This window comes from Ziziphus jujuba, chromosome 3 (assembly GCF_031755915.1).
Source record: "Ziziphus jujuba cultivar Dongzao chromosome 3, ASM3175591v1".
NCBI classification, from domain to species: Eukaryota; Viridiplantae; Streptophyta; class Magnoliopsida; order Rosales; family Rhamnaceae; genus Ziziphus; species Ziziphus jujuba.
In genome coordinates this window covers 29,487,278-29,508,633 of record NC_083381.1, presented here as the reverse complement: position 1 = coordinate 29,508,633, position 21,356 = coordinate 29,487,278, and the positions used below count along the sequence as shown (strand labels likewise).

At 29.2% G+C, this 21,356-nt stretch overlaps 4 protein-coding genes across 4 annotated transcripts; all 4 read right to left on the bottom strand.

The window, feature by feature from the left end:
- On the bottom strand, positions 1-2,643 carry LOC132799064 (calmodulin-7). The gene is made up of 2 exons (XM_060816071.1): positions 2,469-2,643; positions 1-694 (listed from the first exon to the last, which is right to left on the bottom strand). Exons 1-2 carry the CDS (start codon positions 2,542-2,544, stop codon positions 321-323), a joined length of 450 nt encoding a protein of 149 aa, XP_060672054.1. The 5' UTR covers positions 2,545-2,643; the 3' UTR covers positions 1-320.
- Positions 2,644-4,604: 1,961 nt separating this feature from the next.
- Positions 4,605-7,325, bottom strand: LOC107423405 (calmodulin-7). The gene is made up of 2 exons (XM_048477034.2): positions 7,111-7,325; positions 4,605-5,446 (listed from the first exon to the last, which is right to left on the bottom strand). Exons 1-2 carry the CDS (start codon positions 7,184-7,186, stop codon positions 5,073-5,075), a joined length of 450 nt encoding a protein of 149 aa, XP_048332991.1. The 5' UTR covers positions 7,187-7,325; the 3' UTR covers positions 4,605-5,072.
- Positions 7,326-9,006: 1,681 nt separating this feature from the next.
- LOC107423402 (calmodulin-7) lies at positions 9,007-11,421 on the bottom strand. Its single transcript, XM_016032951.4, is given in 3 exon segments — positions 9,007-9,394; positions 9,397-9,756; positions 11,171-11,421. Coding segments are annotated over 3 exon segments (468 nt in total). The 5' UTR covers positions 11,247-11,421; the 3' UTR covers positions 9,007-9,362.
- Positions 11,422-14,998: 3,577 nt separating this feature from the next.
- LOC107423398 (uncharacterized) lies at positions 14,999-18,944 on the bottom strand. The gene is made up of 3 exons (XM_016032942.4): positions 18,562-18,944; positions 17,874-18,467; positions 14,999-15,510 (listed from the first exon to the last, which is right to left on the bottom strand). The coding sequence occupies exons 1-3, from the start codon at positions 18,713-18,715 to the stop codon at positions 15,035-15,037; spliced, it is 1,224 nt and encodes a 407-aa protein (XP_015888428.3). The 5' UTR covers positions 18,716-18,944; the 3' UTR covers positions 14,999-15,034.
- Between the last annotated feature and the right edge of the window lie 2,412 nt (positions 18,945-21,356).

Genomic DNA, 21,356 nt, shown 5'->3' with positions numbered 1-21,356 from the left:
CAACAAAAATAAGCCATCCAACCAAACATTGAACAATGAATCCTCCCATGGCAGTCAAAAGTTCAAAAGAGACCAAAAATTGGAAAAGAAAAGAAAACAATTGAACTTCCCTGACGACAACAAACACAACTGCCACCATACCACCAGAACAGGCAACTACGTCTCTAAAGGCTCAACTACAAAACCCATCACATAAAAATTAAAAAGAAAGGAAACTAGGAATCGCTCTATATTAGTCAACCTTGATTTCCTTTCCTTTTTTTAATTTTTGATAATTTGAAGATCATGTTCATTTAATAAATTTAGTGGCTGTGGGGTCATCACTTCGCCATCATAACCTTGACAAACTCCTCATAATTTATCTGGCCATCGCCATCAACATCAGCTTCACGAATCATCTCATCCACCTCTTCATCAGTTAGCTTCTCACCAAGGTTTGTCATCACATGGCGCAGCTCAGCAGCAGAAATGAAACCGTTCTGATCTTTGTCAAAAACACGGAATGCCTCTTTCAGCTCCTCCTCAGAGTCAGTATCTTTCATCTTTCTGGCCATGAGATTTAGGAACTCAGGAAAGTCAATGGTCCCGTTACCATCAGCATCGACCTCATTGATCATGTCCTGCAACTCAGCCTCAGTAGGGTTCTGCCCCAACGACCTCATCACAGTCCCAAGCTCCTTGGTAGTGATACAACCTGCATAATACGAATATCAAAAAGCATCAGAGAGTCATTTCATAAAGTTGGCAAATGATCCTTGCCAAAACATAGCTCTACTTGCACCAGAAGAATTTTTTCTACAGTTTAAAGATTATTTTAGGAAGTGCACAGAGCCAGTTGAGATGCTACAAACTTTTATTACCAGTTGCAATCATAATGTTTATTACTCAAGTGCTCAGAGCATATTTCAAGATGACATAAGCATTTTATAAGTTAATGATCATAAACGAAGTCAACTGAATGATTTTAAAGATGACAGTATCAAAAAGTTCAATATGCATACAGACTAAAACAGTATGAGCATTGAATGTGCAGAACCAGCCATTCTCAATTGGGTATCTTGAAACAGCACATAACAAGTTTAACAACTGGGAAATTATATAACACACAACATCCAAACAGTTACAATGCTTTTGAAAAATGAACCCTTTCTCATCTTATTTAGTATTACACTTAAGAGATGTGACAGAAATAATATTCCTCAAATGATAATGACACATAATTTGAAAGATCCAAATATCAACTTTTCTTAAAAACCAGAATAATGGTATATTCATAAACGTCACGGTTTTGTGGAAAGTCGTTAGGTATGAGTATGTTAGACACCTATAACTCAATTGGTGAACTAGTATCTCTCTCCAAAAAAGCAAATTTTTTTTTTTTTCCCCTACCACCACGCAAAGAAAATATTTTGTTGCGAATGAACAAGATATCAAAGTATGTCCATACATAAAATCATTATTATTGATACCAGCCTTTTCGACATAAAAACGGAATCTTTTTTACAATAGAAGCATAAGTGATGTGGATTATGCAAGAATTGAAGTTGATTTGCTTTATAAAAAGAAGATAGTCAAAACAAGATATTATAGTACAAAATAAATAGACACCACAGAAAAAGGTAAGACCATCGGCAATCTTTCTATCCTCTCTTTTTTCATCTAAGTAGTTTATGTTCAGTCTAAGATAGCAAGATGGTTAGAAATCCTTTGTTTTTGCAATCCAATTGCTCTTTTGATTTTTGAAGAAAAAAATTAAAATTTAAAATTTAAAATTTAAAAAAACCAAAAAAAAAAAAAAAAAAAACAACTCTTTATAAGACGTTTCAGAACTAAAAAGCTGCATAACTATTTCAAAAAGAACAAGGTGTGCGAGGCCACTGAGAAGTCAATCTAATATCTTTCTCAATCTCATATTTAGTTTCATCAACTTCTCTCTGTCTCTTCTTTCTACATGATAAGAAATTCCCAATTTTAGGGAACATTAATAATCGAATCCAAGAAAATGGAAATCAACCACAAACAAATCAAAAATCCAGCAAAAGCGGAAAAAAAAAAAATTCATGTAAAACTCAACACAGCCTTCAGGTAAATTCAATCCAGCTTCAATCAATTTATTATCTTTTTTTATAAACTATATTTCAAAAAATCTGCTCCGACTTTTATTCTTTTACTATTTCAAATCTACAAAAATAAAACGCGTGGTTTTGCCCCAACAATTCTTTCCTACAAAACAAAAAATAAATAAATAAAATAGCGAAAATCATCAGGCTCCAAGAATCGCCAGAATAATTTCTCAGCAAACATTAAACCAAAAAAAAAAAAAAAAAAAGTATCAAATAAATCCACATACACACATATATCCAAACCAAAAAATAATAACACAAAGAACCACACAATTACAACTAGATCTGAAAAAAAGCATATGTATATATACATGTACATAAAGAGAGAGAAATGAGGGATCGAACCGTCGCCATCTTTGTCAAAGAGGCTGAAAGCTTCCTTGAACTCGGAGATCTGATCATCAGTAAGTTGATCGGCCATTGCAGTTTCTTTTTCTTCACAAAAACCGCTTTTTTTCTCGGTTTTTTTTTTTCTTTTTTTCTTTTTTTCTTTGCGTTTCTTTGGAAAATGAAGAGGGAAGAAAAAGAGCGATAATTTGTATTTGTGATCAGCACACACCAAGGAATTATTCTATACGTTCAACCGCATAGTATTTAACTTGCATCTGGCCCTTCTCTTCAGCATTATGTCCCTCTCCTTTTTTTTTTTATTTTTTTTAATTACTATTGTGCCCTTTTTGATCTCTCCAATTATTTAATTTTATAATTAATTGCTAATTAATATTTTAAAGTTTTAAAATTATATAAATTGAATTTTAAGTTCAAATTATGAAAATCGGTTTAATTAATTGACATATTAATTTTAAAGTTAAATGATTTCAATATAAAATAAAAAATTTAAAAATATTTTTATTTTATATTTATGATTTTTTAAAAAAACAATTCTTTATTTAAAAATTCTATCCATTTTTATTTTATTTAAATTAAAATTCAAAAAAATCAAATAGTTTGGATTAAAAATTAGAAAAATTATAAATAAAACAAATTGAAAATTTTGATCTAATAAAAAATTTATTAAATGAAAAATTAAATGAATAATTTTATTAGATCAAGAATTAATAATATTTTTTATGCCTAAACAATAAAAAAAATATTAAAAATTATAAAAATGAAAATTAGATTAAAAATAAAAATAAAAATAACATTCAAATTTTCACTCTAGTAAAAATATCTTCATTAGATCAAAAATTAGATAAAATAATTTCAGACCAAAACAAACAAACCATAAAAAAATAAAAATTAGACAAAAAATAAAAATAGGAGTAAATTTTAATGTTTTTGCTTTTTCATATTTTGGTCTAATATAAAAAAATAAAAAAAAATTTACTATTACTGATTTCATTTTTTTATTTTATTTCGTCTAATAATTTATTTTTATTATTTTTAGATCCTTATCTTTTTAAGTAAAAGTAGTTCATTTTCTTTCTAATTTTTCTATGGTTGCTTATTATTTATAGAATTCAATGATTCACAAGTGTAAGTAGATCTACCATCCTTTCCTTTTTAGACTAAAATAAAAAACCATAAAAATAAAATTTTATTTTAATTTTTGGTCTATTTTTTATTTTTTATTTTGGACTAATTCTTTTTTTATGGTTTAGGAATAAAAAACTATTATCAATTTTTGCTCCATTAAAATAATTTTATTTAATTTTTGGTTCAATAAAAATATTTTTGCTGGACAAAAATTTAATTTTAGTTCCAAAAATAAAATTTTAGCTTAAATAAAATAGTATTTGATACAATTTTTTAAATAAAAAATCATAAATATAAAATAGAAAAGTAAGAAATTTACAATCAATTTGAAACTTCCAACTTAAATTTAAGTAATCTTAAATTTTAAAGTTCAATTTGCATACCTTTGAAATTTCAGGATATTATTCAGCAATTGACCCTTTTATTTTATCAAACCAAAAGAAATATCTATTTTTTTTTCTTATTTTATATTCCTAACATCTTTCTCTGTCTGTTCTTTTTTTTTTGCCCCCACTAGTAAATACACATTTTAATTTGTTATTGAAGGATGATACGAATATATATATATATATATATATATATATTCTAATCTCTGAAAACAATCTCTAGGAGTTTCATTTTATTTTTTGGAAAATCCGCAAATAATTAACTTTCCTAGCTATAGTATACAACAGATGACAGTTTTTCGGATCAGAGAGTTTTTAACAGATAAGCCTATGAATTTCATAGGAGCTAAAACCTCCTGTTTCCCAATTCAACATGTCCATATATGTATACAGATCACCCTTCTGATAAATCTCCTAGATTAATGATCATTTTTGGCTGTAAAGCGGACAGACGGAGTAAGGAGGAATAAAATAAGAATAAAAAGTTTGTACTGAACGATTATTAGACCACGTGGACTTCCAAACTTGAGCTGTAATTAGCAGAGATCATACGCAGACTTCCTACAAAATCCAAATGAAATTGAAAGCCAAATAAAACTACAAAGGGTACACTAAAATATGCTCCAAAAATTAATACTTATGCATAGAAAGTGTTAAAGGAAAAACACGACATTAAAAATAATATAAGCTATCCATCGAACAATGAACAATGAATCCTCTCATGGCAGTCTACAGCCACAATGAGACCACTTAATGGAAAAAAGAGAGAAAAAGAAAAAGAAAAAGAAGAAATAAAAATAAAATAAAACCGCCATGACAACTTTAGTCTCAATTACACATCCAAAGGAAAAGACTATAACACCACTGCCACCAACCCACCCACCAGAACAGGCAACTACTTCTGCTAAAGGCTTGAGTACAAAAACCACCACATGACAATTGAAAGAAAGGAAACTAGGAACCCCTTTATATTAGTCAACCCCCCTTTTCCTTTTTTTCTTTTTACTTGTCTTTTCCTTTTTTTTTTTTTTTTTTTCTCTCTAAAGATAATGTTCATCTTATAATTTTTTTGGTAGGGGTGGGGTCATCACTTGGCCATCATCACCTTGACAAACTCCTCATAATTTATCTGGCCATCGCCATCAACATCAGCTTCACGAATCATCTCATCCACCTCTTCATCAGTTAGCTTCTCACCAAGATTGGTCATCACGTGGCGCAGCTCCGCAGCAGAAATGAACCCATTCTGATCTTTGTCAAAAACTCGGAATGCCTCTTTCAGCTCCTCCTCAGAGTCGGTATCTTTCATCTTTCTGGCCATGAGATTTAGGAATTCAGGAAAGTCAATGGTCCCATTACCATCAGCATCAACCTCGTTAATCATGTCCTGGAGCTCTGCCTCAGTAGGGTTCTGGCCCAGTGACCTCATCACAGTCCCAAGCTCCTTTGTAGTGATACAACCTGCACAATAAGATTATATAAAAACATCAGAAAGAAATTTTATATGGTCGACGGAAGATTCTTGCCAAAACATAGGTCTACTTGCTCTAAAGGGGATAGACAACCAAGCAGCAAAATTCTATCCTCCAGGTTTAATATCCTTCCAATAGTAGAAAGCCAGTTTCATTCCATAACTAAGGCTGTAATGCCATGAACTTCGACTGGTAATTGAAACAATAAGGTTTATTATATAAATTTAAAGATGGCAAAAACATTTTATCAGTTAATGTCCAGTGATAAAACAAGTCAACACAAATGATTCTAATGACAACAAAGATGGCCTCACAAAAAATTATAATAAGCATACATAAACACCAACTAATGGTATATGAAAACAGGGAATAATACCCTGGAATACAACACAAGCTAATCCAAATCTTTAACATGCATTGGAGAAATAAATCACCATTTCCCATCTCATGAAGTGTTTCTTTTAGAGCCTAGAGGCACTAACATTCCGTAAATCTAATTCATATGCACATGTAATTTGAAAGATTTGAGGCATTAAGACATCTACTTGTGTTAAAATCTTTAACAATGTAATATTATTTCCAATTAGGAAACTGCACAAGCACAACTATGCTAAAAAAACAAAAAGGGTATAAACGGTCATTGAGAAGGGGACATGGACATAACCAGAGCTCCACAATGTAAAGTTTCCAGATTTCACTAGAATACACATCAAAATACAACTTCTAGTACAGAAAAGAAAGCACAAGCATGTCTAGTCTGAAAATTCCACAAAAATTATAGAAAAGAAAATAAGGAAATTATAACATCTCGATATTGGTTCACCCTTCAATTAAACAAAATCTGGGGAAACAAGAAACTCCAACACGATAAGAAATTATAGGAAAATGGTCTCATAATTTCAAAAATATACTTTCTTATTTTAACTCTAAACGCAAACTTTAGTGTGCTTATGAGCCTTTTAAGATTTTTAGAAAAACGCCAATGAAGTTAATAATATATTACAAGAGAATCCAAATAAACCCCAAACAAAATGAAAATCTAGCAAAATGAAAAATCTCATAAACATTTTTTAAGCGTAAGAAACTGCTTAACTATAAAATAAAAAAATAATAATAATAAAAAAAAAGCGGAAATAAAAAATATAAATCCCCAAGATATTTTCAGTAAATTAAACACAGCCTTCGGGTTAATTCAATCCCTTTGTTTCACAATCGCCTACAATTACCCTAACTCGTGAACTTTCCATTCAAATAAACCTAGCATAATTTTTTTCCCTAACAATTTCAAAATCAACAGGACTAGAAAGTTATAAGATCCATACTTGTAATTTTACTCCTATTTTTATTTCCCACACACCAAACAGCGCATATTATCAGACTCCAGAATCAACATAACAATTTCCCAGCATAAAGTAAACAAAAAAAATAATAAATAAAAAATCAAATCAAATCGAAAAAAAAAAAAAGGAGGCGAATATCAAATAGACGCGAAAAAAATCCACAGAAAAAAATATATATAAGTAAACAAATAAATAACAAAATCAAATCAAATAAAAAAAAAAAGGCGAAAATCAAATAGACACGAGAAAAATCCACAGAACAACAAATTTTCCAAACTTAAAAGATAAGAGAAAGAAAAAAAGAGGATCGAACCGTCGCCATCTTTGTCGAAGAGGCTGAAAGCTTCCTTGAACTCGGAGATCTGGTCGTCCGTGAGCTGATCGGCCATTGCTTTGCACCTTCACCTTCCTCGGAAAAATCGCTCTCTTTTCGTTTGTTTAGTTCTTGAGAAATGGAGACGAAGTAAAGCTTAGAAATAACAGACGAAAATCAAAGAAAAAGTCTTTTAAGATACCTCCAAGCGGATAAAATGTTTTATTTTATTTTTAAATTTTTGATAATCCGTTATAATTCTTAATTGTTTTTATATCTTGTGGAATAAAATTTTAATTAGAATTTATTATTTCAACCATCAATAATACCATTTTAAATGAAATTATTAACAATAAAATTTTGATGTATTTTTTTTTTTTAAATAACAGTCTCTTCAATTATTAATTGTTTAGGTTTAACATGCTTGGCCCTTTAAATTATTACACATTTTGTATTTTATCCTTTAAATTTAAAAAATATCATATTGACCTCTAAACTATTGTTATTTTGTCTTTGTAATGTAATTTTTAAAATTTTGTCCAATAGATTTGACAAAATTAGAAATACACACCAACTAAAAATGAAAGAGTTACGTTAATCGTGTACCATGAATTTCATAAAATCCATTTATTGAAAAATTAATAATTGGACTAAAGTAACAAAACTAATAGTTTAAAAAACAGTGTGATGCATTTGAAATTGGAAGGTAAAGCACAAAAAATTTAATAGTTAAGGGGAGCTAAGTGTATTTAATCCTATTTATTTTGTGGTATACTCTTAGAACTATGAAATTATAAGATTTTTTTTTTATTAAATTAAGGCTTAGATATTATTTTTATAATTATATTTTTCCCAAAAAAAAAAAGAAGAAAAAATGAGTAGCTAGGCTTCAAATCTTAATTAAGATGACTATATATGCACAGGAAAAGAAAGGATGCAGAATTAATAAGCATAATCTATTTTAAAATTTCAAAACATAAAATAAAATTCTTTATTTTTTCAAACTAGTAGAAATCATTAAAAGATAAAATAGATTGATAGTAAATCTCCATGAATATTAGGACAAGCGGACAGCCTCTCAAAATATTTAATTTTCATACCGTGTTTATTTATTTTAATAAAAAACAAAATATTAAGCTGTCCCTTTTCACAATCTGTTAATTCTATTTTCTAATGTCGGAGGATTTTATTTTATTTTTGTCTTTTGTCCCCCCCTAAAAGGAATGCTAGAAGATTAGTTGCAAATACCTAACAGTTCAAGGGCATTTAACGTATTTTGCCCCTAATAAACTAAATTATCCCACTACTTTGGGACAAGAGAGCTCGATACAAGAAAAAACTATTTTGACAAAAATTACAAATTAATTCTCAAATCCGTGGGTTTCCCAATGTCAAAATTCATTGTTTTATCGATGATAATCCGAGTTGGAACCCTAACATCAAAAAATTAGAAAGATTTTCTTGCGCAGCCTATTAGCAATTGAAAATCCATTTAATACTGCAAGAGAGGCCAATTTAAGTCTCCAGCACTTACCTATGTGCAACACTTGGACGCCATCATTATCAAAGTGACCCTTTTGTTTTTTTGGTGGATTTCCAAGGATAACCTCTTCATACAATAGCAGACCCTAACCACATCAGAACAATGCTAAAATATGCAACATTGTCAAGAGATTGGCTCTACAACACCTCTCACATAAACCGTCCAAATCCATTTGGTACCACCATATAAGCCATCATCATCACCAAAGAGTATCACACGCCATTGACTATAACCCAGGATGACGAAAATTGTCAATAACATCTCGTAGATAAAGAGTAAAATAAAACATTTCCAACAAATTAATACTCATGTGCATAGGAAGACCATAGATGAATATGCATAACAGCTGCAAATAGACAAAGGTTAAATAATCAATTGAGCTATCCATGCAACATTGAACACTGAATCCCTCCCATGGTAATCTACGTTCAAAAGAGACCATAAAATGGAAAATAAAAAAATAAAAAAAAAATTTAAACTACCAAGACACTTTTATCACAAGACACATATGAAAGGCAAAGACTAAACAACACTTCCACCACAACATCAGAACAGGACTACATCTACAAAGGATTGATTACAAAAACCATCAAATAAAAACTGAAAGGGAGGAAACTAGGAATCCCTTTATAATAGTTAATCCCGTTTTCCTTCTTTTTTTTTTTTTTTTTTTTTTCGTCCTTTTAATGAAGATCATGTTCATTTTATATTATGGTGAAGATGGGGTCTTCATTTTGCCATCATCACCTTGACAAACTCCTCATAATTTATCTGGCCATCACCATCAACATCAGCTTCGCGAATCATCTCATCCACCTCTTCATCGGTAAGCTTCTCGCCAAGGTTTGTCATCACATGACGCAGCTCAGCAGCAGAGATGAAACCATTCTGATCTTTGTCAAAAACTCGGAATGCCTCTTTCAGCTCCTCCTCAGAATCAGTATCTTTCATCTTTCTGGCCATTAGATTTAGGAACTCAGGGAAGTCGATGGTCCCATTACCATCAGCATCAACCTCGTTAATCATGTCCTGGAGCTCTGCCTCAGTTGGGTTCTGACCCAGTGACCTCATCACTGTTCCAAGCTCCTTGGTAGTGATGCAACCTGCAACAAAAGATTACCCAAAGCGTAAGAAAGTCATTCTATACGATGACAGCAGAAGTCCTCGCCAACATGGAAGTCTGGTTGCTGAAGAACACAGATAACAAAAGCACCTGAAATTTCTTTTCCAATCTTAACATTTTCTATGAAGAGCACAGATCTAGTTTCATTTCTAACCTCAGGCTGTTATTATACCAAATTTCGATGAGTAAGTGATTTGCTAGTTTGTTACTTAAGTGCTCAAAGTACATTCAAGATGCCATAAGCATTCTATTAGTGAGTGTTCAGTAATATTAAAAAAGTCAATACTAAAGATTCCATAAATGATAGCACCAAAAGAATTTAATTTGCACAGTAAAAGCATATTCACGTGCAGTATATGCCATTATCAAATGGATATATGTAAACATAGCAACAGCTTAAATATATTAAAAATCAGAATCTTTAGCATGCATTGACAAAGACCGCCATTTACCATCTTAGAAGCATACCCTTAGATGCCCTACAGATTAATGCATCAAAACATCAACATCTTAAAATCCTTAACTGTACATCACCATGACAATTTTACAATTAGAATACCATACAAAAAGTACAAGAAGGGTGTTTTCGGTCACCGACGAGTAGATTTGGGAATAGCATCATAAATTTTAAACATATAATTATAGTTTTTGGATATTAAAATCACAATTAAAAATAAATAAATTTCTAGGAAATCTATAACATTTATATCTTGATTTAAAATTTAGCTCAATTTTTGGAAAAGAAAATATTCCTACATGGCAAGGAATTACAGAGAAATGAAATCTCGATTCCCAATTTGGAATCTGCTTTCCTATTATGTTGATATGGGAAACTTTATGAAAGTTTTTTGCTTCTACGATATGCATAGCAACAAACACAACATTAATCAATCCAGTGGAACGAATGCAAATCAACCCCAAAAGAATCAAAAATCTATCAGACACAAAATTATCAGTAACAATTTTTTTTTTTTAATAAAAAAAGTTTTACATCCATATAAAATTTCAAAAACAGCCTTACGGTAAATTCAATATCTGTGTTTCAAAATCCTTTACTAGTTGGCTGAGTGGAGGAAAAATAAAATAAAATAAAACAAATTTATATTCCTAGATCTTGAAGCATGAATTTCAAGACTTCCGTTTTCAAAAAGAGTTACGATTGACTTTTCTTTCCAGTAATATATTCAAAACTCAAAAAATTAAAATTCCCAAAATCCAAACAGGCAATTATGCTCAAATATAAACAAACTCCAGCTCCATAATACAAAATCAACACAAACTTTTTATATTCAAAGTTTAACACAGCATGAAACCTAGATCTGAAAGACGCAAATACATGCATATATATATATATATATAAGCATATAAACAGAGAGAGGGATGGAGGACCGGACCGTCGCCATCTTTGTCGAAAAGGCTAAAGGCTTCCTTGAACTCGGAGATCTGGTCGTCGGTGAGTTGATCGGCCATCGTAAATTTCTCTTTTTCTACAGATAAATCGCTTTTTTATCCTTTTTTTTTTTTTTTTTCTCTGCTTTTCTCTGAGAAAATGGGGAGAGAGCGAGAGAGAGAGAGTGAGATAAGTACAGAGAGAGAGAGAGAGAGAGAGGCTTTCGTACGCGTGTTTGGCTCGGACAAACGAACAAGGTATTGAGAAGGATTTTATACAGCCACCCCATCACATAAGCCTTTGCATCGGGGCCCACTTTTACGTCGGGTCCCCACTTCTCCTTTGTCCTTTTACTACTTTGCCCCTGCACTTTTTCTTTATTTACTCCACCTTGGTAACTTTCACTCTCCTTTTTTTCTTGTTTTTGGCCAATTGTCTATATTGCCCCATATTGGCTATCGAAAGGTCTTATATGAGGCTAAATATATAGATTAATTGAAGGATCATAAAATTTTACAATAACTTAGTATTATTTTAATGAGTAATTGTTTTATTTAACTTAAATAAGAGAATATTAATATGTTTTCTAACCAAAAATAAAAGGTAAACAAGCATAATTAAGGATGTTATGCGAGTGTTAACAGATACAATAGTAGAGTTTTTGGATTCTGACCAAACATTACAAATGTTGGAGGAGCACCATTGTTTGGAGCAGAAATTTTATTATAGATACCAAACTATAAAGATAGATATATTATTCATTCATTATGAGGGTATGTAAATCTTTACCTTTCTAACCTTTAAGAATACTATTCAAGCCTATTGTTGTCAAATTTATTTTTTAAATTGTATATTTGGTGTGAATAATTCTTATTTTCTACAAGGGCACCTCAGATAATTTATGAATCAAAAGGTGAAGTTTGTGCAAAGGAAGTAGAAATATCTACTACCATAGACTGTATACCAAAAAGGGTACAAAGGTAATTTCAGGGAAATAGATAACCAAATAAGAAAACTAAATGACCCACGATTTTGTAAGCGGGATTTTTTTTTTTTTTTTTTTTTGGGTAACAAGAAGGCAATTAGGACGATCGAATTAGGAGATATTCCTCTCAACATCTCTTCCGAATAGCCACGTGGAACACAATAACGGGCCGTACACGTGTCGTGATAAGAATCCTGAACGTCGAGTACAGTGCACCTGTGCGCGTAGACTCCGTAGTTGTCTTTTTATTTTTTTATTTTTTTATTTTTTTATTTTTATTTTTTTTTTTAAGGAAAAAGAAATACATGGAATTGGAAAAAGGTTTATTACTGGGTGGATGGTAGTAAGTCTCGCGGGGTCGGTTTTTTTTTATTATTAAAAAAAGAAAAGAATAAATTAATTAAATTTCGAAGAAAAAAAAAAAAAAAAAGCGAGGTGAGAGCTAAATAACGCTACGCGTTTTACGCGGTTTGTACGCGGAGTGTGAGCTCATCAAATCCCACGTTGACTGCCACGTGAGGCGTCGCTCTCGCATTATTCATCGGCTGTCTTTTCGAATCTCTATCGGTTTCTCTACCTCCAGTTCCACTCAAATCTCCCTCCCACTCCTTTTGCTTTTTATTTGTTTAATTTTATTTCTTAAAAGATTGAATTAATAAAAAATAAAAATAAAAACTGCACAAAATTTGAGTTTTGGGTTTATTACATTTTACTTTCGGTTAGATTGCATGGTAGAATTTTAATATTAAAATATTTCACATCAATGTTTTATTTATAATTTATTTTAGAAAAATTTTTAATTGTAATATCCAACTTTATCATAATTCAATTTAGATTTTTTAAATTTTTTTGATATTTCAATTGTAATATTTATTTTAAATAGACATTTATTTACAGAGTAAGCAATTGTAATTATATTTATATTTTTGAATTAAATATTAATTTTTAAAAAATTCGTTTTCACTTTATTAAATATTTATTTTTTATATAATTAAATTAATAAAATTATAGATAAAATTAATAAAATCAAAGATAAATCAACTAAATATAAATTTTATAAAAGAAATTAATAAAACTTATGTAAATTTATATATAAAATTAATAAAGTAGATAAAATAAAATATATATATATATAACAAAATTGATAAATAAACTTAGTCAGTTCCTAAAATTTATAAATTTATAAATAAACTTATTTAATTCCTACTATAACCTTTTACAGAATTTTTTGGATTTCATTGTAAAAATTTTTAAATTTACCATTCCATCCTTGAGAGTCTTGCATAGAATTAATTTCTTAAACTATTAATTTAGTATTTGAAACCATAGTATATATCCATTAGTTTTAGAATTAATTTCTTAAATAACAATATCTATCCATGTTTCCAGTGAAAATCAGCAAGAATGAGAAAAGATCTATGAAGACCGTAGTAGAAAAAGGGAAAGAGAGAGGGAAAAAAATTTGCATATTTTCTAAAAAATAATGTGTATATAAATATTTATATCTATATCTATATCTATATATATATATATATATATATTATTAAACGTACAATAACATATTTTCAATCTTCTTCATAGATTGTTTTTATATTTTATATATTTTTATTTATTGTTTTAATTTTTTTTCAATTTTTGATTTTTTTTTTCTCTTTAAGATCAAGAAATAAAGAAAAAATATATTTTTTAAATAATATTACAATTATGCTTGAGGGAAGAAAAAAAAAATTAAGCATTTTATTATATTATATGTTTCCTAAAAATTATATTTTTAAAAAATATATAAAATGTTTTATTTATCTTTTGACCATTAACATTAATCAAAGAAAATAAATGATAAGTACTGCAGTTGAAATTTCGAAAAGTGGGGAAGCTGAAATTGAATCAGAACAAATTTCAAGGACTGCAGTCGAAATTTTTTTCTTTATTTGTTGAAATTAGTTTATTTGTTAAATAAATATTTAAATTAACTAACGAAAAGTTTAATAATTAAAAAATTGACTAATTTTATCATTTTACAAATAAAATGAAAGTACAAAATACTAAAGAGCAATTAACCTTTTATTTTCTTATTAGATAATGTTAATCATCCTTTTAATATTTTTGTCTATTTTTATTTCAAAGAAAAAAATGATAGCTTAGAGCATTTTTAAAAAAATATAGATTGTGAAAATAAATATGTTATATAAGTAATATCTAAAGTGTTTTATAAAAGATTGCTCCACATCGCTAATATCTATAATGAATATCAAGTTAATGTGGCATATATATTTTGAGGTGAATGTTTATTACTATAAACTATGTCAAACATTGATAAATTTCATAGAAAGAAATTTTTTTCTTAAAAAGTTAATTTTTTAAAAATAATTAATAAAATGTATAACTACTCAATACCCATAAATAACTTTTGTACTATTATTATTGGATAACTGTTTTATAATTGATTGTACATTTACGTTATTAAAATTTTAATAATGTCATTTTTATACCACCAAAGTAATTCATATTTACAATTATAAATGCTCTTAGTTTCCTCAAATAATGATCCTAATTCTAATCTCTCACACATTTATGTTATTTTTACTTCATTTTTTATATTACCTTTTTCACTTATCATCTAAACAGAACATACATAGCTTTTACTATATACTGTATAGTATTTATATATATTGAGTATTTCAATAATCATACAAGAAAAACATATGTTTGAAAAAAATAATGTGTCATGTGATCCACCACTCATAATCTTAGCAAAAACAATATCAAACCAAAAACAATGTAGAAAAGTTTATGACCCAAAAAACAAAAAAAAAAAAAAAAAAAAAAAAAAAAAAAGAAAGAAAGAAAGAAAAACGAATAGGGTTTTATGATAATGGAAAAGGTCTAGAAACAAAGTCTTCTCTTACAAGCCTCAAAGGGAAGTAAACGCTGGGAATCATGGTACGAAGACATATGCTGATGATCATTTAGATGATGATGTTGATGATAAGGAGGAGGAGTCATATCGATGACAATCTCTTCAATCAAGTCTCTGCAAATGTGATCATGCAAACCCAACCCAATTCTTCCAATTTCTCTTCTCTCACCCCATGCAACGTCTCTGCACACTTCCTCTACACTGTCTCTCATCGCTTTGCTACTCCATGGTGGTGATGCTGCTGCTCTTGTTATGCCATTCTCATCATGATCATGTTCATGAACATTAGCTGCTGCCTTTATATTCTTCCAAGTTTGAGCTGCTGTTTCACTTGTTATTCTATCAAATATTATACTTGGATTTATGAATTCCTCCTCTTCTCCTGGCTTCTTCCTTATGATTTGGTGCTGCCTCTGATTATGATGTTGCAGTAATCCTCCTCCTATTATCATATACTTGCCGTTATAAACTTTACATACATAGATATTATAAACACTAATCAAGTATAACGTAATAATAGTAATTATCATATTCAAGAAATTTTTATCCAAGATTGTTCAAGAATACTTCACACCAATGTGGATGTGATGTATAAATTATCGACACATCAATGTTGGTTTGATGTATTACTAGATATCCTTGAACATGAGAGTTATTAATGGACAATAGTATTATTTACTGAATTGTCAATATATAATTTATGTTGGCACACAAGAACAAATAATGGTAACTGAAAAATAAAAAGAAAATGATAAATACATAGACTTTTATGCCTATGGACATAAATAGATGGAAGATAAGCGTTCCTAAGTTATAAAAAGAAGTTTGGTCATCATGGATTATAGAAAATCAGTGATGTTACTGATTATCTAGCATGGGAATCTTACAAAAATTTAAAAGAAAAGTAACATAAAAATATGTATAATTAATCACCGCACAATCAATCATTAATCTTCATTATAATTATCATGATTTATTAATGCGAATGAACTTAACAAATTTCTTTTAGATAAAGCTAAAGATGTAGATTAAGCACTGTTAGATTAGTAACAAACTTTGATAGTGATAGCGGTGGAGCAGTTAAAAAGGGTGCACATGTACTGTAATGCATTCTATGTTTCCCTCAAGCCCCCCCATTTTAGCTTTTTAAGTTTAAACCCAAAGATTGCTTGCAATCAGTACCACTACCAGAAGCTGCTTTAAAGCTTAATTCCATGGGTGGTTGGTGGTGGTGGAGCCCATCCCCTGTAAAAAGTGGATGGTTTTTGCCAGAAAAAGCTGAAAACAGTGACTCCTTCCTTTGTATTCTTCTCTTTTCTTAACCATCTTTGACTAAATCATGAAACATAATAGCAGGCCCCGGGAACCCCGTGTGGTCCAACCCATAAAGATCTCTCCAGCCCATCTTTATACATTTCAAAAGAATTTTGGATCGATGCTGAGTCATCAAATACTGATTTTTATTATTAATTATTTTATCATATCTGACTTTAGGAGATTAAATTAAGGACTATAATTATAACCTTGGGATTTTTTAAGATTTGTTTAATTGGCCGAACCTATTTCATAACAACAAATTTAAAAGATTAATAGTGTAAATCTCTAACATAATATTTATCAAATAGACTGCATAAAAAACTAACTATGCAAATTCCAAGTTTGATTGGTCAATAAATTGGTTTTATATTAATAAAAAGAAGAAGAAAGCATAGGAAAATTAAATAACCTTTTAACCTTTTAACCTAAGGTTAAAAGGTTATTTAGGTATGTTGAGGGAAACTTAATGTTAATGTTAAATGGGAAAGCTGGCAATGAGTTAGAAGAATGATATGGGGGGATTGGGTATAATGGCAAATAGTAGTAAGTAATTAATTTGTCTCCCACTAACTACTATGGTTATTATAGCAGGGTTGGACACAAGGTGTAATAATTCTTTACTTGGAATTCTAAATCCTTTTTCTGTTGGGCATTCCCTACACTACTTTTGCCTGAAAAAGCTGATGTTGTCTCCTTCTTCAAAGGGGTATGTAATCCCTAAACGAAGCTTAAGCATCAATTTTCAATGGCTGGGGGGCATACATTAGTATATTCTTTATATATGAAGAATTTTCCCTTAATTCTTTTTTCCCCTAAAGTAGGGGCTAGATATCTATAAAGCTTATATAGATATGTTTTGCATGGAAAAAAAAACCACGTTAATTTGTTTTTCTATGCATTTTTTGGGTAGACTTGTTAGTAATTTAAATACTACATAAGGGCTGATTATTAGATATCATCATATGAATAATCACATCAATTTAATTAATTTGATATATATGTTTAAAAATTTAATTTAAGTGAGCAAAAAAAATAATAATAATTTGAGAGAATAGAATGGAGAATCAAACATCTTTGTGTTTCAAGCAACAATTATAAAGACAAGAAGAATGATCACATGCTTGACATGATTTTCTCGTGTACTTCCTCTTCTTTTCTTCCTTTTTTATTGGTTCGACTTTGTTATCTTATATACTTTATGAAGAAAAAAAAGGGGAAAAAAAAAAAAATATATATATATATATAGTTCCATATATATCAATTATCCACAAATAACCAATCATCAAAAACAAATCTCATGGTGGTGCAACTCCGTGCATGCATTAATTACTCGAATTTCATTAATTAATTAATTAATTAACTAACTAAACCAATTAAGCGATGAAACTGAATATGGTATAGCTAAAATTCATGCAGAATTTCTACGAAAAATCAAACATAATATTTATATACGTAAAACTAAGAATAAAATAAAATAAATAGACGTACCATTATTATAATAAAGTGGTGGTTTGGAGTGGGAGTTCCTTAAAGGAGGAGTACCTCTACTGCCACTCAACTCATCCAGCACCGATACCGGACTTGGCTGCTCCGTATTATTAGACTCCGACCACATTCCGCCGGAGCATTTTTTCCGGCTTTCTTCGCCTTCGGGGCTTTTAAACGTTATCGCCGACGATCGGAGTCTCTCGGCCGACCGAACTGCGTCGATGATCTTCTTCAGCGCCTTCAAGTCTTTATCGCATTTCTCCAATGCTCCAAGCAGCTTCAATCTCTTCTCCGCCGCTGACTCCGTCCTTATCGCCGCCGGCGATTGTGATTTCGACATCGGAGCCTCTTCCAATCCCATAAGCCGAGCCACAAGCGCTGGCGGAGTCCGGAAATTCTCCGACGAGTTCACCGAATTCGACCGGCGAATCTCCGCGGGAAGAGTCGGACTCCTCGGGACGTCGGAGGAGGAGAGTCGCCGGAGATGTGTGGCGGCGGAGTTTTTTCCTTCTCTTTTGCCTTCTTCTTTAACTTCCGGTGAGGAATTTGGGTTCTTGGGAGAAGCAACCTCATTGATCTTTTCTTGCTTTTTACCTGGAGAAATGTGAAAAAGTTGTTATAACCGCTCAAGAGCATTTAAGAAAATTAAAAAAAAGGAATTATTAATTTTAATTTATTTTTGACGAACCGAAGGTGAGGAATTTCCGGCGGCCGCGGTTGCCGGAGACGAAGTGGATGATGCCGGCCATGCAGCCGATGGACTTAGCATGGAGATTCTTCATATTCTCCTTGGGAATCTCACGGTGAGAAGATGACGTTGGCAGACTTTCCTGTCTCTTCATCTTTGGATCGATGTCTAGCTAGCTTTCTTCATCGATTTGATGGAAACTGTGTGTCTGTATGTGAATGGGAGGAGTGTTTGGGAGTCGAGAAAATGTTTTTTTTCTTTCTTTTTTCTTTTTTTTTTTGGTGGGTTGAAAAATGAAGGATAACGGTAATAAATTTGGGGAGTTTGGAAGAAAAGAAAAGTAAAGAGAAGGAATGTGGTGGTGTCTCTCCTGTGAATGAATGAATGAAAAGAGGTTTGCAAAGCAAAATGCACGTGGAGTTTCTTTTTGGCAGTAGCCAGGCCAGCTTAGCTTTCTTTTTCTTTTTCTTTTCTTTTTTCTTTTTTTTTTTAATAATAATAAATGATAAAAATTGTGCTTTTAATTAGTGACTTATTACTGTACCATAATTAAGGGATTAAAGATAATATTTAAAAAAAGTAATAATAATAAAAATGGATTAAGAAATTGAGGACGAAATGTTGATTTACTTTTGCGTCATTTTCCGGTGTAAGATTTTTACAAGCTTGTCTTAAATAGATTTACTCTAAAGAATCATATAGGAAAGAAAAAATAAAACATTAATAAATCTATATAATATATAAAAGTTGAATACTAGTAAATAATGTGCGTGTAATTATTAGATTTTTTAAATTACCTTTAAAATTATTAAAAAAATCCATCCATAAAATAACTATACTTCCCCTTCTCTTTATTATTATTGTAATTATTTTTTTTTCATATTTTAAAGTTTAATTACGAAAAAAAACATGTACAAACATTTATATCTACATATGTAATAAATATATATGGAAAATAATAAATATATATAATTTTGAATTTTTTTTTTGTGTGTATAAAAATATATAAGTCGAGGACAAGAATAATAAAGATATATATATATATATATAGTTTGTTCTCTTTATTATTATTTTTTTTTCATGTTTTAAGCTTTTTTTTTTTTTTTTGGGAAAAACTTTAAATATCTTTACGTATATAGACATGATAATAGAGAAAATAATAAATAAATACATAATTTTCCTACCAAAAATACATATACAATGTAATTTTATGTTATTGGTAGTAAAAAATTGAAATATTATTTTTAGAACATAATTGTTAAAGATAGTAAATTAGTAAATTAGGATTCTTATTCAAAACATATTATTTTATTTTATTTTATTTACCAAATAAGACAAATATATTTCAATATAAATTAGTAAGTAGCACATTTTGATTGTATAAAATTTTGATGTTTAATATTTTTAGTTATTAGTATTTTAAATATTTTTTATTTTGGTGTTGTTTGTTCTTTTATATTTTGGTTTTGGTTATTAGTGCTTTGTTTTTTTCTTTTTTTTCTTTTTTGTAAAATATTATGATCTAGCATTCTCAACTTCGTTATTAGATTTGTTATCTTCAATCAAAAATCGATAACATGATTCATCTCTATGATCATGATTCAAATTCATCCAATTCTGTTTTTTGTTGTTTAATTTTGATTTTTTTTTTTATCGAATGGATACAAATCATGATCATTTGAATCATGAACATGGATATGAACCATGTGATGGATTTTTTTATTAAAGTTGATGAATCTAATAACGAAGTTGATGATGCTGAATTAGAATATATGGCAAAAAATAATCCCAAAAAACAATAGGTATCTAAGGAAGACTTCTCATTGATTGTTGATTTACCTTTATATATCGAATTTTTCAGTATTATGGAGGACAAGAAAATGAAAATAAGAAGAATAAGAGATTCTTCAGGGCAAGGACATATAAGAAAGAACGACACCATTGTTTTAGCAATCAAGATGTATCAGAATTATCTAAATTTATAACAACTACATTGAACAAGAAGTAGCATACAGAAATTAAGTGTTTATCTTAGATAATTTAATTTTTTTCTTATAATGTTTTTTTTTTTTTTCCCTTTTGTCAAAGTGTGTAGTTGTTTGAAAAATAATGTTTTAATTTTTATTTGGATTGAAATAAAAATAATAGTTTTATTTTATTTACTATTAATGTTTTTATATTTCTAATTTACATTGCCCAAGACTTTCCAATAATACAATGTTTTCCAATTTACATTGCCGTGGATGTTTCCAATAATCTAAATGTTGTCTAATAACATATATTATTCTTTTTTAATTTTTTTACCATATTTATGTAAAATAAAAATAATAAAATAAATTTTACATTTCAGAATTGAAAAACATGTTAGGCAAAATGTCTGAAAATATTCCAAAAAAAGGATAATATTATGTTTGATAAGTATTAAATGTGATGTAATATATGAAAAAAAAAATGTTACTAAAAAATATAAGTTAAAAACATGTTTATAGGGTAGATAATAATAATAATATCTATATAATTTATATATTAATATTTTTGTTACTGTGTTATATTTATTTTATTGTAGAATAACAAAATTTTATTTACAATAATAAATAATGGGATTGATTTTCTTATTTGGTTTCTTTTCAAAATTTTAAAATACAAGATAAAAAATGTATATATAATAAAATAATATTTTTATTATTAAAGATATTGCACACAAAAATTTCATACACTAATACATATTTATATATGATTATGCAATAAAAAGAATTTAAATATTTTAATATATAAATTTCAATATTGAAATTAAT